At 36.3% G+C, this 15570-nt stretch overlaps 1 protein-coding gene across 1 annotated transcript in view; it reads left to right on the top strand.

Moving 5' to 3' along the window:
* The window catches only part of LOC107731761 (integrin beta-like protein 1), a 56670-nt gene that overhangs the window by 23563 nt on the left and 17537 nt on the right, over positions 1–15570 (top strand). The window contains exons 6-8 of the mRNA XM_016542930.1: positions 3136–3276; positions 3878–4024; positions 12284–12400. Of these exons, the coding sequence (XP_016398416.1) occupies positions 3136–3276; positions 3878–4024; positions 12284–12400 (405 nt within the window). The remainder of the gene's footprint in view (positions 1–3135; positions 3277–3877; positions 4025–12283; positions 12401–15570) is intronic.

The raw sequence follows: 15570 nt of genomic DNA, 5'->3' as shown, positions 1-15570 counted from the left end.
ATTCTGTTGTTGTTCTAAACCTGTATGAGATTCCTTCTGCTGTTGAACACAAAAGAATATATTTGGAACAATACTGGTAATCAGTTGCTTGGCCCCCATGACTTCCATAGTATGAAAAAAATACATTATTGTAGTCAATGGGGACCAGAAACTGGTTACGATCATTCTTCAAAATATCTTCTTTTATGTTGAGGAGAAAAAAATAAATTCATAGAGGTTTAGAACAATTTGAGGGTAAGTATATGATGACAGTATCTTCATTTTTGAGTGAATTATCCTTTTAAGATATCATCATATAATCCAGGATCTCATATAGCCTAACACTACACACATGCTTTCTCTTTAACTATTAACATTCATTTAAGACACACATAACGGTGTTTACAAGGATACTTGCAAAGACGGGCATTTTGACACATAACTATGTGTATTTGAACGTTTAAGCACAAGGAGCGAAAGTTTTGTCAGCCGCTTTACAAGCAGGTGCGCGCTGCGCGTATCAGGCTGAAACCATCTTAATGAACTTATTTACCAGAATAAATTCTGCCCCGCTGCTTAATGTCCATGAACAGTTTAAACCATTTGTTTTAAAACCTGCTTAAAAAGCATTTAAATGATAACCTTAGCCTACCAACATGAAAAATTACTATAGTAATTTATAGTAAATACTAGAGTGTTTTTGAACCATACTATACTAAAGTACTTGAATTAATTTGTTGTGGTAATTCTATAGTTGCTGTGGTAATATAACAACTATAGTCGTATAAACAAATTACTTTACCCAATACTGTACTAAGTTTTCTACAACTATAGGGTATAATATACTACAATACACTACAGTTTACTGTAGTAAAAACTAAAGTATACTACAGTATTTATTACAGTTTATCAGTTCACTATAGTTAATACTACAGTATGCTGTAGCATTCATTAACAAAGTGTTGTAAATACTATAATATATACAGTATAAAACACTTTACTGTAGTATGGTTAAAAAACACCACAGTATTTACTATAAATTACTATAGTATTTTTTCATGTGGGTACATCATGACGCTCTTCAATCAACGATTGATATATTTCTACCGGATTATCTTCCAACCCTAAAATGAATATAGTTTGTCCAAACACAAATCCAGTTAATCTAGTTAATCAACATAAATCCAGTTAATAATCAAACTAACCTAAAATCTGTGTGGACGATGACACTGTTTTAATCTGCTTCATGTGCTCGGTTCACTTGCTGTTCCAACAACTTCCACTCCATCATCAGCTTTAGTAAAATAACCTGATAGCTGGGGATTTTACTGACTAGTCTAACTCATGTTTCTTTCTGTTGTTTGTATTTGAAGTTTTTCATTTTTTGAGCCCGTCTCTCAGAATTGCTGACATTTTTACTTAGCCTATCGAATATTGTTCTTTATGCGACCATTTCCAGATTACTCCAGAACGAAGTGAAGAGAGGTGAATGCAGACATAGCCTACTGGGCAGCGATCACCTGATAGATACGTGCACATATCGTTCAAAAGTCAAATATAGAATAAATTAATTTTATTTGTAAACCAAATTCAGACTATGTTTCGATCTCAAATGGTAATGCATGAAATTTACGTAAAAACTCAATTAAATAACAACGCTAATAAGTGGGGGGCATTGTGGCTTTGGCGATCGGCACTCCAGTCAATCTACTCCACAGCCAATCACAGGCCCCCTCCTTGCTCAGGCCCCGGGGCTTCTAGCCCAATGGTTAATACGGCCCTGACCGCAAATGGTGGCAGCGGCAGTGGTCTAGCTCCCTCCTCGCAGGACGCCAGCTGGCTCGCTTCCCAGTGTGCTTTCACTGCACAGATAAGAGAAAACAGGATTTCCAGTTGTGCTGCAACTGGTCTGGCTCAGATTCATCAGAGTGGAGGTGTTTCCCGCAGCTCTGTTGCCATGACTGTCGCCCCAGCAATAGATTAGCTGGAACTCGGAGTAAGCATCCTCATCAATCCTTGCCATGCATGGCCCCTTTATTGTCAGCTGGGCTCTGGAGGATTTGGCCCCCAGGAGAAATTTGGCTTTCCTTTTCAGCATCACTTCAATTATAGTGCTGTGCAGCTAACTGTTTCAGTGAGCCCTAATCCTTCTAACACAGGCAAAACAGTCTGAACCCGTATTCCAACAATCGGAAAATGGCCTTACCTGGCATTGAATTTAAAACTTAAAACATAGTCTGTCCTAAATGTAAGTCATTAATATAAATGTAAGGAAGCTTCACTTTAAAAAATGATCAGAACTGAATTAAGAATACCATTTCCTGAATTTCAACAAGTTTGGGGTTGTAAGTTTATTATTATTATTATTATTATTAAACTGATCAAAAATGACAGTAAAGACATTTATAATGTTACAAAATATTTGTATTTCAAATAAAGTTTTTTTTTAATTATTTCATCAAAGAATCCCGAAAATAACGTATCCCTATTTCCACATAAATATAGCAATACAACTATTTTTTGGTAATAATATAAATATTACCAAATCGGCATATTAGAATGATTTATAATGGAAAGTTATTCATGTGACTGACAATATTAATAGTAATGGCTGCTGAAAATTCAGCTTTGCCATCACAGTAATAAATAACATTTTAAATAACATTAAAATAGAAAACATATTTTAAATTGTAATCATTTCACAATATTACTGTTTTTACTGTATTGATAATAATAAATGAATATAAATAAATGCAGCCTTAGTGACCATGAGAGAATTCTTTCAGAAACATAACAAAAACTTGCCGAGGTTTTCAATACAGTAAGTATAGTTTTTAATGAGCAATTCTGGCTTGAGAAAGGCTTGTTTGAAGGCTTTTTTTAAATGTTAAAAAAGTGTAATGAAATACGCCAAGCAGCTGTTGATTTTATTAATGAATAAGTGCCACAATTGGACTCATTTATTAAATAATGTTGTGTTATTTGTGATACATTTTTCATATTTACTTTAATAGTTTAAGATTTCTGAGCTCCTCTAAACTGTTACTTAAACAGGACAATTTGAGAGTCACACCTGTTCATATGATTGTCAATCCCAAAGTGAATATAGCCTAGTTTGACTTTCAGTTTTACCATACTTTCACCCTGTCTTTGTAGGCACATGTGTATGTGGCGAGTGCACTTGCTATGATGTGGATCCCTCAGGAGACTGGGGCGACATTCACGGAGAGACCTGCGAGTGTGACGAGAGAAGCTGCCATGCCATGTACGACAGATACTCGGATGATTTCTGTTCAGGTGAAGCACTAGTTGAAACATTTCCATCAAACATCTCATTCTTATCATCACTTTATGTTGTATATATTAAATGTGTATCCCACTTGGCACAGTGTTTTTTTCAGGTTGAAATGGTCAGTTTTGTCTTCAAACCCCCTCAAAAGGAAATGGTTCACATTCCAAAATCCAGCAGTAAAAATACTGACAGTTGCTGAAAACAGGGCAGGGTGGAACTGTTCGATATCCGTTCTCTTTACGATCTCGCATAAACACGGGCCACTCACGATCTCGCATAAACATAGGCCACGTGGATTATCCTGAGCAGAAGAACAACAGATGCGGTTCAGAAACATTTCAACATCTGGTTCTAATGCTGAGGAATAACTCTGTGGCCATATGTGCTTCAATCTTATGTCCGCCTCAGAAGACCGGGTTGACAATACATTTTTTAAATTCACGGTCAGCCTGTGAGTGGTGCCCTTTAACTTTAAATCCATAAACCGCCACACACACACCACCAATGTATAATCTTTTTTCTGTATCTAGGTCAGCTTCAGGCAGAGCTTCAGTCGATCGTTCATCCATTAAAGGACTCTAAATCCTGCTATGTGTCTGTTTGAAGGTCACGGCCAGTGTAACTGTGGCAGGTGCGACTGCAAGGAAGGTTGGGCTGGAAAGAAATGCGATCATCCTCTCTCCTGCTCGCTATCTGTGGAAGCCAGTCAGAAGAAGTGTCGGAGAACCTCCAGCCTGCCCTGCTTTGGCAGAGGTAATTAAGTCTAGTGTCTATTCATCTGAGCCAGAGTGGTTTCACAGATCCGAGGTGTTGCATTTGTGGGTCGCGTGGTAGGCCAGAGGACTCTTAAAGGTGAAGTGTGTAATTTCCGACTCTCCCGATTAGTCGCTCTATGGCGTGATGCAAAGCTTGAGCGGAAAGAACAATGCTAAAATTAGCAAAACTCTCATTTGGCATGTCAATCTTAATAGACTGGTTTGAGTGAAACGCATGTTGGTACATAAATAAGGTTGTTGCGGTTTGCGTCATTCTCTGAGCCTGCAGATTAATTCGAAACAGTGTTTCGGCAATAATTATAAGAGACCAAACATGTCTCTGTGGTAGTTTACTGCTAAACCCAGAAACAACACAAATACTCCAAACAGATGCAGGATGATGTCTGAATACACACGACAAATAATGGATTTTGATAGAGCTTTGTGAATCATTGATTTCTCCTTCTTTGGATGGATTGTTTGTTTTAATCAGATTATTGATTTTCAAAACATTTACTATGGTAAACCACAGTTTAAAATGTAAAAATGAGTAGTTGTTACCTTGTCTCGCCCTTAAAATGTATTTTATGGCACACTCGTCAGTTATAATAAATATACATTTTTAGCAGCTAATTTAGATGTTACTACATTGTTAGGTTACCTGGCCACCAAAATATTGTAGTTACAGTAATTGTGACTGTAATAAAACTGGTAATTTGACTGGCAATTTAATTTACTTGACTTCATCCTAAATTTAAAAAAAAAAAAAAAAAACTTTGTCTTTCTCTTTATTTATTCCTTCCCTTTCTAGCTTGTACTTATTTGAACAAATGCCTGAAACTTGGTATTACAAGCACTTCCTGTGCCTGTTTGCCTCTTTAAGAAGAATCGCTTTATGTATTCCCCAACTGTAAGTCGCTTTGGATAAAAGCGTCTGCAAAATGACTAAATGTAAATGTAAATGTAATTTGGCATTTGTGGTTTGATTCTGGCACAGTTGAAGAACTAACATTAATTTAATAAGGTTTTATAGTAGTAACATGAATTGTAGTAAGAGTGGCATTTGAACCTAACAATTCAAATACATTTTATATATATATATATTTTTTATTTTTATTTTTTTTTATTTTTACATATCGCCATAATAGTCTGAATTTACAGTCTTTTAAGAATCTATGGTACTTTTTGTAAGGGTAATTATGAATATGTAGTTTGCTTCAGGTAGGTGTGCCCAGCCGTCTCTCTGCATTGAAAAAGAAAATGAATTGTTAGAAAGAAAAAAAATGTCACAGTAGATGAATCAGAACTAGTGCAATTGTTCCAAAACAATGCTATTTCCATAGTTCCCCGCTGCAAAGAAAGTGAAGAGCGATAATAATAGTCTTGTTTCACTGAGTGAGGTGATAATTTAACTTTAATGGAGCCCGTGTTCTGTGTGCTTGTTTTTTAAAGGACTTCCGCCCCCGTGCTCTCTTATACTCTAGCGACATAGAGCAGATAATATAACTTGTCTCATTTTAAAAGTCAAAAATTAAATTACTTTTGCTGTAATGGCTGGGTTGAAAGTGTAGCCTACATATATGTGTAGCCTACACATAATTCAATCCAAAATCTTTTTTTTTAGAATGCTACAGTAAATATTAAAAAAGCTAGTCCATGTTTGTCATAGACAATGTCAATACTGATTCGATCCAGCGTACCTAAGAAACACAAATGTGAACATGCAGGCTGGAAAAACCAGGTACCTATAGAAGCTTTTGTGTTTTATCCCTCAAGGCTTTAGCTCTGCATGTTTCTGTAGCACCTGAAATAACACTGAATCTGGCAGCAAGTCTTGTGGTGAAACTTAGAAACAAATCTTTTAGTGAACCAGATGCATTGTATTAATTTTTTTTCAGTACCATGTGTATATAAAGTTAAATCCGCATAGGGATTTCTGGCTTGGATCTTAGCACTGTGAAAACTGTTTGTTCTGGTCTTTGGAGGAACATAGAGAGTATGATGTGAGTGCCTTTAAAAAAAAGAAATTATTAAATTGTTACAAAGTCACCGAAATGAATGATTAACTTTAATTCCTTCAGCTGTACCTTTAAAGCATCTAAAATCTGCTTTAACCAAATGGTGGGTTAAATTGTGTCCAAGCTCAATAATGAATTGGCAGGAAATAAAAAAATAAAAATAATAATGAAAGAATTCCTGAAAGGTAGCCAGTTTATTGAATTAATTTATTGCAGCACGACTGACTGAAATGTTCCATAATTTTATGACAAGGTGTACAAGTACAACCATGTATTCTGATTAAATAATCCATTGATTATTTATTATTTAAATAATAATTATTATTTTAATAATTAATCAAGTATTATTATATTATACATAAAAAATTACTTATATTACTTTATATTATAGTAGCTGTTTCACCAATGCCTATTTCTTTTTTCTTAATGAACTCTTTCCCTGCCATTGATGGAATTTTCACGTTTCCATGTTTTCACTGGTGTACGACAGGAGGCGCTATTATGCATCTTCTGAAAAAGTATTGAACGTCTGTATAAAAACACAGCGAAGAAGAAGCAGAAACAAGCGATTGCATGTGTAAGCAGATGCATATAAAAAATAACACTATCATCAAACAATAATCATTATATAACTCGAAACTACCTAACGTTACAGAATGAAATGATGATCCAGGAAGTGGTATAGGACTGTGCAAGCTTTGGGGGTGTTGGTGGAAGTGATTGACTCCATCTATGTTTTGATCTGGACGTAGTTGTTTTGCTTTGTTGTTTTTTTTGTTCAAAATATTACTTTTTTATGAAACTTACCTATATTAAAGCATTGATAAAAACAAAATGCATGAAGCTAGAATTAAAACGGGGGCTTTTGCTTAAACGCAGAGGCTCTTTTGGCATATTGCATATACAAATATTTATTCAACACAATATTCTGTGGGCCATGAACATTTTGTGAAAATGATCAAAAATGCCGGCAATGGCTGGTAACTTAAAAAAAAAAAAGAGTTTTGAATGCTTATATCTTCTAAATGCGAATTTTGTCACTGTTTTGGAGCACACTGCCTTATAGATAACCTTAAGACTAACATATTGATACTAACACCCAAAAAACTTTAATTTTGATTTCATGGGGACTTTAAAGCTTTTCCTGAATGCAGTTTGAATGGAACCCTGTGGCTTTACAGTTCAGCATCAATAATCCATAGATTCACTGTCCCTCCATACTGTGAGCATGTGCTATGAGACGTGGCCAGCAAATGATGATTTATACATCTGTTTGCATAGAATTTCACCCATGATTGGAGCTATAGATCTGCTCGCCGCATCCATTATCCTGACAGCAGGTAATTATCCAGGTTTCCTCCGTTCTGAATTTCACTCCCACAATTAAGGACTGTCAACCTGGTTGAATTAATCCAACATTTACACAGTTCCATGGAGAAGCCCCATATGAGGGATTCCCATGCCACATGGCAGTTGCTTGAGATTTATGAAGCATCTGACTAAAAATAGATATCTTGATTCTGTGTGTGCTAGCCACGCTCCTTTTACTTATGTGCCCATTTTTCCTAGTTAAGAACGGTCATCATTTCCAGTGACTCGTGAAAACTCGCAGCAAATGGACAGAGAGAAAGCAGGATTCAGTAGAAGATCTCGTAAATGGTTTCGAGAGGAAACAAAAAGCCAGCTGAGACGTCGAAAAGTTAAAATCTGGAAGATTTCACATTCTCTTAAGCCTGGACTATCCTCCAGGAAACACCTGTTCTGAGAGTGTTTCTGCTGAGGCTGGAAAACCAGCTCCTACCGTAGATAAGTTGATTCTTTTGTGAACTTGTCAGCAATTTCATTGCATATTCTCTTTACATACGTCAAACATTTGACGTTTATGATATGCTATGATAGGATATCCAAAGATATTTACTATGGTTGTATATCCCTCCATTTGAGAAGCAACAAATGAGTGATTGCACTGACGGAAGCTACTGAGTGTTAGTTTTTACACTATTCATTAGCTCACTAATGCACTCTATAGATTACTGCGCAGCGCCGTATACAAAGAATGCATCTTGATTAAACATGCACAGCAGCAATCATTCAACACTCCCAGCCGTCTTACAGGAGAGGGAAAAGAGGCCTAATTTGCCACGCAGATGTTGACTGATATCCAGTGTGTTGTAGGAACTGCTTGGCGTGATGAGCGATCTTTTAAAGCAAATCAGCAGAATTAGGGCTGATTGCAATCACTTCCTCCGAGTTTGATAATGGTGGCCTTCTCTGGTGCACAAGGACCAAGTGGTGTTCTGCACTGAGAGGGAATATACTTTCTGAATGTGGCCAATTACTATGTATATGTATATGCTGTTGAATTGTGTGTTGAATGTTTAAGTAAAAAATAAATGAATAAAATGACATACAAATGTACCAATATGCTATAGAAATATGACATTTTCAAAACAAATATGCCATATTAGTGAATTACACTTTATATTTATGAACATAAACATGCACAGTGCTGTCATTGTTATGGTCCCTATAGCTGCTAGTGAGAAGCACCTGAAAAGTGGACTCGTGATGCCTTCAAATGCCACATCTTAACACAACTCATTCTGTCCTCCCTGACCTTTCTTTTCCTGTGCTGATTGAAAGGCTTCCAAATGCTATGTTTCAAGATTGTCTGACAGAAGCAAAATATCTCAAAAGAAAAAGTGGTAAAGCTAGTGCTTCTCCCCAGATTGCTCTATAGTCAGTACCAGCAAATGATGGGAAGGGGTGCATTAGAAGCAAATAAAATAGTAATGCCTCTTAAAGTGTGTAAAGCTGTATGTAGTGACTACAATTTGGATCATGTAATTTTTGAATTAGTGTTTATGAATGAATTGTGCAAATGATTAATATTATATTAATTATATTATATTATATTATATTATATTATATTATATTATATTATATTTTATTCAGGGTTTAAATTAGGCCGGGGCTGTCTTTAATTTCGTTGAAAAGTATCATTTCCACCATCATTTCTTGTTTGTATATTCAAAAATATTTAAAATAATCTCATAATATATTATTTAATGCAGTTGTATTTTTCAGTGTAAATGATTTAATTTGATAACGTATAGATAATCACAATATTATAATTGAATTTATAGATCAAATGTAAGAATCTGAAATGAAAGTATTAATGAGATTAGTGGGAAAATTCCCTCTATAAAGGTAAAAAAAATTCCCTTGGATAAAATATAAGAAACATGCCGATTTATATGTCACAGCTGATAGAAAACTGATGAGAATATTGCTTCAGAATAACTCATATTTGCAAAAAACAAAATATATAAGCTCGATACCATAGAGCCCCCCCACATAACAAATCCCAATGAACAGTTTTTATATTTAAAATACAGTTAGTTAGGCAACATCACACAACGTTTTCACCATTACGACTGTTTAATAGTTCTATAAACAGTTCAATAAGAAAATACAATAATATTAGGTCACTTACATTTTAGGCGGAACACAGCGCACCTCACAGCAAACAGCCGATTCATTGCTGATTGATTCCGTGTTTTGAATGAATCGGTTGAGTCAAAATTTCATTAGCCCATGTATAAACATCTGATGAATCTGCCGTTTGAATGAACAACTCAATGACTCACTCATTAAACACTCACTACTGGCACCTACTGGCGTTTTAAAGGGGTCATATGGAAAGAAGGCGTAATTTTGATTCTCGCTGTAGTATTGTTGTTGCCGTCTGTTTCGTTGTGAAAGCGAAACTACTTAGTTTGGCCTTCCGAAAGAGGACGATATCCGCTTCGTCATGCCTAGAGCTGATCCGTGCTGGTCGCTGAGGAAATACATCAACTTCGCGCTGTGGATCGCCGGATCGGCTTTCACCGTGGACGAAGTGGAGTTCAGCCCGTTTCAAAAAGGCGGGGCATAGAGGAGAATTTAATTTGATAACGTATAGATAATCACATTATTATAATTGAATTTATAGATCAAATGTAAGAATCTGAAATGAAAGTATTAATGAGATTAGTGGGAAAATTCCCTCTATAAAGGTAAAAAAAATTCCCTTGGATAAAATATAAGAAACATGCCGATTTATATGTCACAGCTGATAGAAAACTGATGAGAATATTGCTTCAGAATAACTCATATTTGCAAAAAACAAAATATATAAGCTCGATACCATAGAGCCCCCCCACATAACAAATCCCAATTTTATTATATTATATTATATTATATTATATTATACTGTATGTGTTGAATGATTTGATTCTTACTGTAGTGTACAGTTAAAATAATTTTATATTCATATATACAAACCTACATGCATTTGCATCTTAAATCCTACTGTGAAATGGTCCACCTCTGGTTCTTTGTGGCTCTTGACATTTCTTAATTGCACTTTAAAAGGCAGACAGTGAGAAACCTCCTCACCCCCTTTAGCACCCCAGAAGTCTCATTTGCATGAACCTCTGTATTTGGCAGGTTAATGCTTCACAGGACACATCTGGATACAGTCAGCACGGCTCCGGCACGCTTGTCATTTAATGTCAGAGCTGGCAGTGGTCTGCCTGATTGTCCTTGTCAAATTTGTGGCACAAGAGCGATACAGTCTTGGCATTCAGTCATTCCAGACATGCCAAAGAATAACTTCAAAATGGCTGTGCCCCAATTCGTATTTGTCCTAAGTAGTATAAGAGATTAGAATAAGTGTGTCCTACATTGAAAATAAGCATTCCAAAGGTGGATTTCGTAAGTACACTCTTAAAAATAAATATTCTTTATTACAATCAACGGTTCCATGAAAAACCTTAAATATCCATGGAATCTTTTCTTTAGTGTTCTTTATAGAAAAAGCTTCTTGAAATTATTAAAAAGTAGGCTACTTAATACTAAGAAGGAAAAAATTGTTGTTTTAAGAACGGTGTACACATTTTTTTCCAATGCAGAAATGCACACTAATGCATGTAATTTTATTATGTACTGTAGTATAAATCTGTGAATCATAACATAGCCAATGTCTTGAGAAAACTCCTTAACTGTGACAATATTGTGATAGAAATCCCGGTCTAACACAGAACAGCTGGCACACCACCCTCTACAGCGTTTACTCTAAATGCCCATCTCAGGTTTTAAGCACCATGATCATAAATTTATAATAATGTAACTCTTAGAGATGAATTAGGGGTCATATTATTGGAAATTGATGATGCTGAGCCATTATGATGTTTAACAATTTAGAGGAACGGGGCTTTTGTCTTGGCACCTGCGCAAGCACAGCTCCCTAGAGAATTGAACTTGCCGGATGGCTGTCTCTCAAATATTGTGAAGGAATTAATTGTTTCGATTCGGACCAAAGCGCAGTACATGATCAGCGAGGGAGCCATTAATCACACTGAAGCTGCCAGCGCTGCTCTCTCCATTTATACACACATAATGCAGCTACCCACTGTGAAAGCATATGGAAAAGATACACTTTGGCTGTCTAGTGCATCATGTGTTTTGCACTGTCTGTAAAAAGGCATTGAATAATGTGCAGAATCAATTTATGCTCAGTAGTTTAGGTTGTCAGTATGATAACTTGTACATTTTAACTCATTGAACTCCACTTGTCGCTGACAGTTCTGTATAATTTGGTACCAGTGATGGATAACGCTATTAGAGGTGTGAAAATGAACGGAATCAGACAGAAAAGACAGGTGGTTTGTCATAAAATGTTTTTCTTTACGTGTTTTGAGCACTTCTCTCTTGCAGGCTTAGCAGTTAAATGTTGGGTAGCCACGCAAGGCTAAGGGAAGGGCTACATGACGTCACTCACGCTAATCGATAAAGGAAAAGTGTTATGACATCACCAGTTACCGTGGCAACGGCAGCACGCAGCTTTTATCTGCTTGGCAGGCTGAGGGGTTGTCAGACAAGGCGTTGCTTTGTTGTTCTCCTCGCCTGCACAGTGCTGGAGTTGTAACGGCTGTCAATGTCAAACAATGACAGTGCCACTTTAGCAGACTAATGTGCCCTATGATAAGCATAGACCGAGATACTCTGTGCTTTTCAGTGCAATGAGCTTTCTGGTTGACCTTGATAAGCCAAATTCAAGGTGAAACGTAGATTTTAACTACCTTCATACAAGATCTTGATAAGAAAATAGCAAAAATAGCCACATATTAGATTGCTTTGGGTTTCACTGTCATGTTTGGTTTTCTTGCCAGTCACAGAGTATTTGTGTGTTTCAGGGCAGTGTTTGTGCGGCCAGTGCACATGCCACCCACCCGGAGATAAACGCGTACACGGCAAGAACTGTGAGTGTGACGACAGGCAGTGTGAGGACCTGAACAGAGAGATCTGTGGAGGTAATATACACAAACACACACAGCAGGGCGAGATAAGCATTAATGGTGCCATTGTCTGACCATCTCTAGATGCTGTTAGTCTATGGGCCATAGTAATGTAATGCTCACCAAGACTGCATTTATTTGTTAAAAATACTGTAAAAACAGCCATTCTGTGAAATATTACTACATTTGCTGAATTTTCAGCAGTCATTACTCCAGTCTTCAAAGTCACGTGATTTTTTCAGAAATTATTCTAATATGTTGATTTGGTGCTCTCTCCATTTATACACACATAATGCAGCTACCCACTGTGAAAGCATATGGAAAAGATACACTTTGGCTGTCTAGTGCATCATGTGTTTTGCACTGTCTGTAAAAAGGCATTGAATAATGTGCAGAATCAATTTATGCTCAGTAGTTTAGGTTGTCAGTATGATAACTTGTACATTTTAACTCATTGAACTCCACTTGTCGCTGACAGTTCTGTATAATTTGGTACCAGTGATGGATAACGCTATTAGAGGTGTGAAAATGAACGGAATCAGACAGAAAAGACAGGTGGTTTGTCATAAAATGTTTTTCTTTACGTGTTTTGAGCACTTCTCTCTTGCAGGCTTAGCAGTTAAATGTTGGGTAGCCACGCAAGGCTAAGGGAAGGGCTACATGACGTCACTCACGCTAATCGATAAAGGAAAAGTGTTATGACATCACCAGTTACCGTGGCAACGGCAGCACGCAGCTTTTATCTGCTTGGCAGGCTGAGGGGTTGTCAGACAAGGCGTTGCTTTGTTGTTCTCCTCGCCTGCACAGTGCTGGAGTTGTAACGGCTGTCAATGTCAAACAATGACAGTGCCACTTTAGCAGACTAATGTGCCCTATGATAAGCATAGACCGAGATACTCTGTGCTTTTCAGTGCAATGAGCTTTCTGGTTGACCTTGATAAGCCAAATTCAAGGTGAAACGTAGATTTTAACTACCTTCATACAAGATCTTGATAAGAAAATAGCAAAAATAGCCACATATTAGATTGCTTTGGGTTTCACTGTCATGTTTGGTTTTCTTGCCAGTCACAGAGTATTTGTGTGTTTCAGGGCAGTGTTTGTGCGGCCAGTGCACATGCCACCCACCCGGAGATAAACGCGTACACGGCAAGAACTGTGAGTGTGACGACAGGCAGTGTGAGGACCTGAACAGAGAGATCTGTGGAGGTAATATACACAAACACACACAGCAGGGCGAGATAAGCATTAATGGTGCCATTGTCTGACCATCTCTAGATGCTGTTAGTCTATGGGCCATAGTAATGTAATGCTCACCAAGACTGCATTTATTTGTTAAAAATACTGTAAAAACAGCCATTCTGTGAAATATTACTACATTTGCTGAATTTTCAGCAGTCATTACTCCAGTCTTCAAAGTCACGTGATTTTTTCAGAAATTATTCTAATATGTTGATTTGGTGCTCAAGCATTTATTATTATCAATGTTGAAAACAGTTATGCTGCCTATAATGTTTTCGAAACCATGATCCATTTTCCCCCCAGGATTCTTTGATAAATAGAGTGTTCAAAACAACAGCATTTACTGAAGTATTAATTATTTTGTAACAAGTCTTTACTGTTACTTTTGATTAATTTAATGTGCCCTTGCTGAATAAAGTATTCTTTTTTTTTTTAAATCTTATTTTTCTATATTTTCCAATATAATTTAATAATTTACAATCATGATAAAATGGGATACTTTAGAGCTTATATAACTTTACTATCAAATGTAAATCTGGATATTAAGTTAAATGTAAAATTTTTTTGTACATAATTTGCTCAGAATGTAATCACTCTTGAAAAAAAGAAGAGAAATAGCTTTCTTTTTGCCTCTAGTTGATATTTTATATATATATATGTGGTGGGTCAAAACTGTTTATTTTTACAATACATAAGGGGCTTCCAGGAAAGCTCTTGCTTCTTGGAGTTTATTTTTTATTTTTATTTTTTTATAATGATCATGTACAAGCTTGTGGGTTTAAATATTAATCCACAGAGACTCAAGCTAACTGTACAACACATCATTCAGTCAACTGAGAACACTGATGTATTAGGTCTGTATTTTTATGTATTATGATTGAATGTAAAATACACGTTTACAATATGACAGGGATATTGATAATAAACACTAGAGAACTAATCATGTAATATATACGGTTTTGCCAAGGGCAAGTAGGTAATTAATAGAGAATCAGCATCTACACTGCCTTAGTTCATGGCCGCTCTCAAATCATACACATTGTTTCCATACAGGCAAAGATGTGCACTTTTTATTAACTGAGACAAGTGTTTGTCAAAAATCTGCTCACTCACAAGTCATAAGTGTATATTAAAATTTAGATGTGAGGGTGTGTTGTTAACCATCCTCAAACTTCCATCAGTTTTACCTATTCAGGCCAATTCGCAAAACAGTTGCATACATCACAGGTGAACACTGACAGTGTAATCAGCCAATCATAGTACTATGGAGGCACTGCCTCCTCTCACATGACTTGTCGCATGTATTTTGCACACTTTATGACCTCTATGAGAAACCGATGAGCTGAAGGATGGCAAATCTATCTCTGAAACTTTATCCCCTGGTGTTGCTCTTGGACATTGTAACTTTTGTAATAATTTTGAATTATATATTATTCGATCTCATATTTCAGAATATTTGTTTTGCTTTATATCTGTTCTGTTAATTATTTTCTCATTTAAATGAAGAGGCACACCTTGGAGAAAATACCTCTTATACAAGCCTGCCAAAATGATTAATTAATATTTTGATCCTCCTTTGAAGTTGATCCTACTTCTCTAAAGTTTGCACTATTGTTTGAAGAATCTAAGCACAGACAGTTGAAATCCACACCACTTTAGTCATATCATTTTAATTGACATTTTCTACGGCTATTTGCCCTTGAATAGCAGCTTGAATCATGTAGATCACAGTATGTACTGTACTTTGAGATGAAGACACCACAGGAATATTGGCACTGAAAATAATTGGCACTTGTGTATTCCTAGAATTTGTTGACATAGAAACGTCTCGGTTACATATGTAACCCTCATTCCCTGAAGGAGGGAACGGAGATGTCACGTCGGTAATGACCGACGAATTGGGATCTCGCTTAGAGAGACCAATCCACTTCGAGTGTAAACTAAAC

The sequence above is a fragment of the Sinocyclocheilus rhinocerous genome, unplaced genomic scaffold, assembly GCF_001515625.1.
Source record: "Sinocyclocheilus rhinocerous isolate Xijiao unplaced genomic scaffold, SAMN03320098_v1.1 scaffold2083, whole genome shotgun sequence".
Taxonomy (NCBI): domain Eukaryota; kingdom Metazoa; phylum Chordata; class Actinopteri; order Cypriniformes; family Cyprinidae; genus Sinocyclocheilus; species Sinocyclocheilus rhinocerous.
Note: the sequence above shows the minus strand (reverse complement) of the source record. Positions and strands in the feature narration are given on the sequence as shown.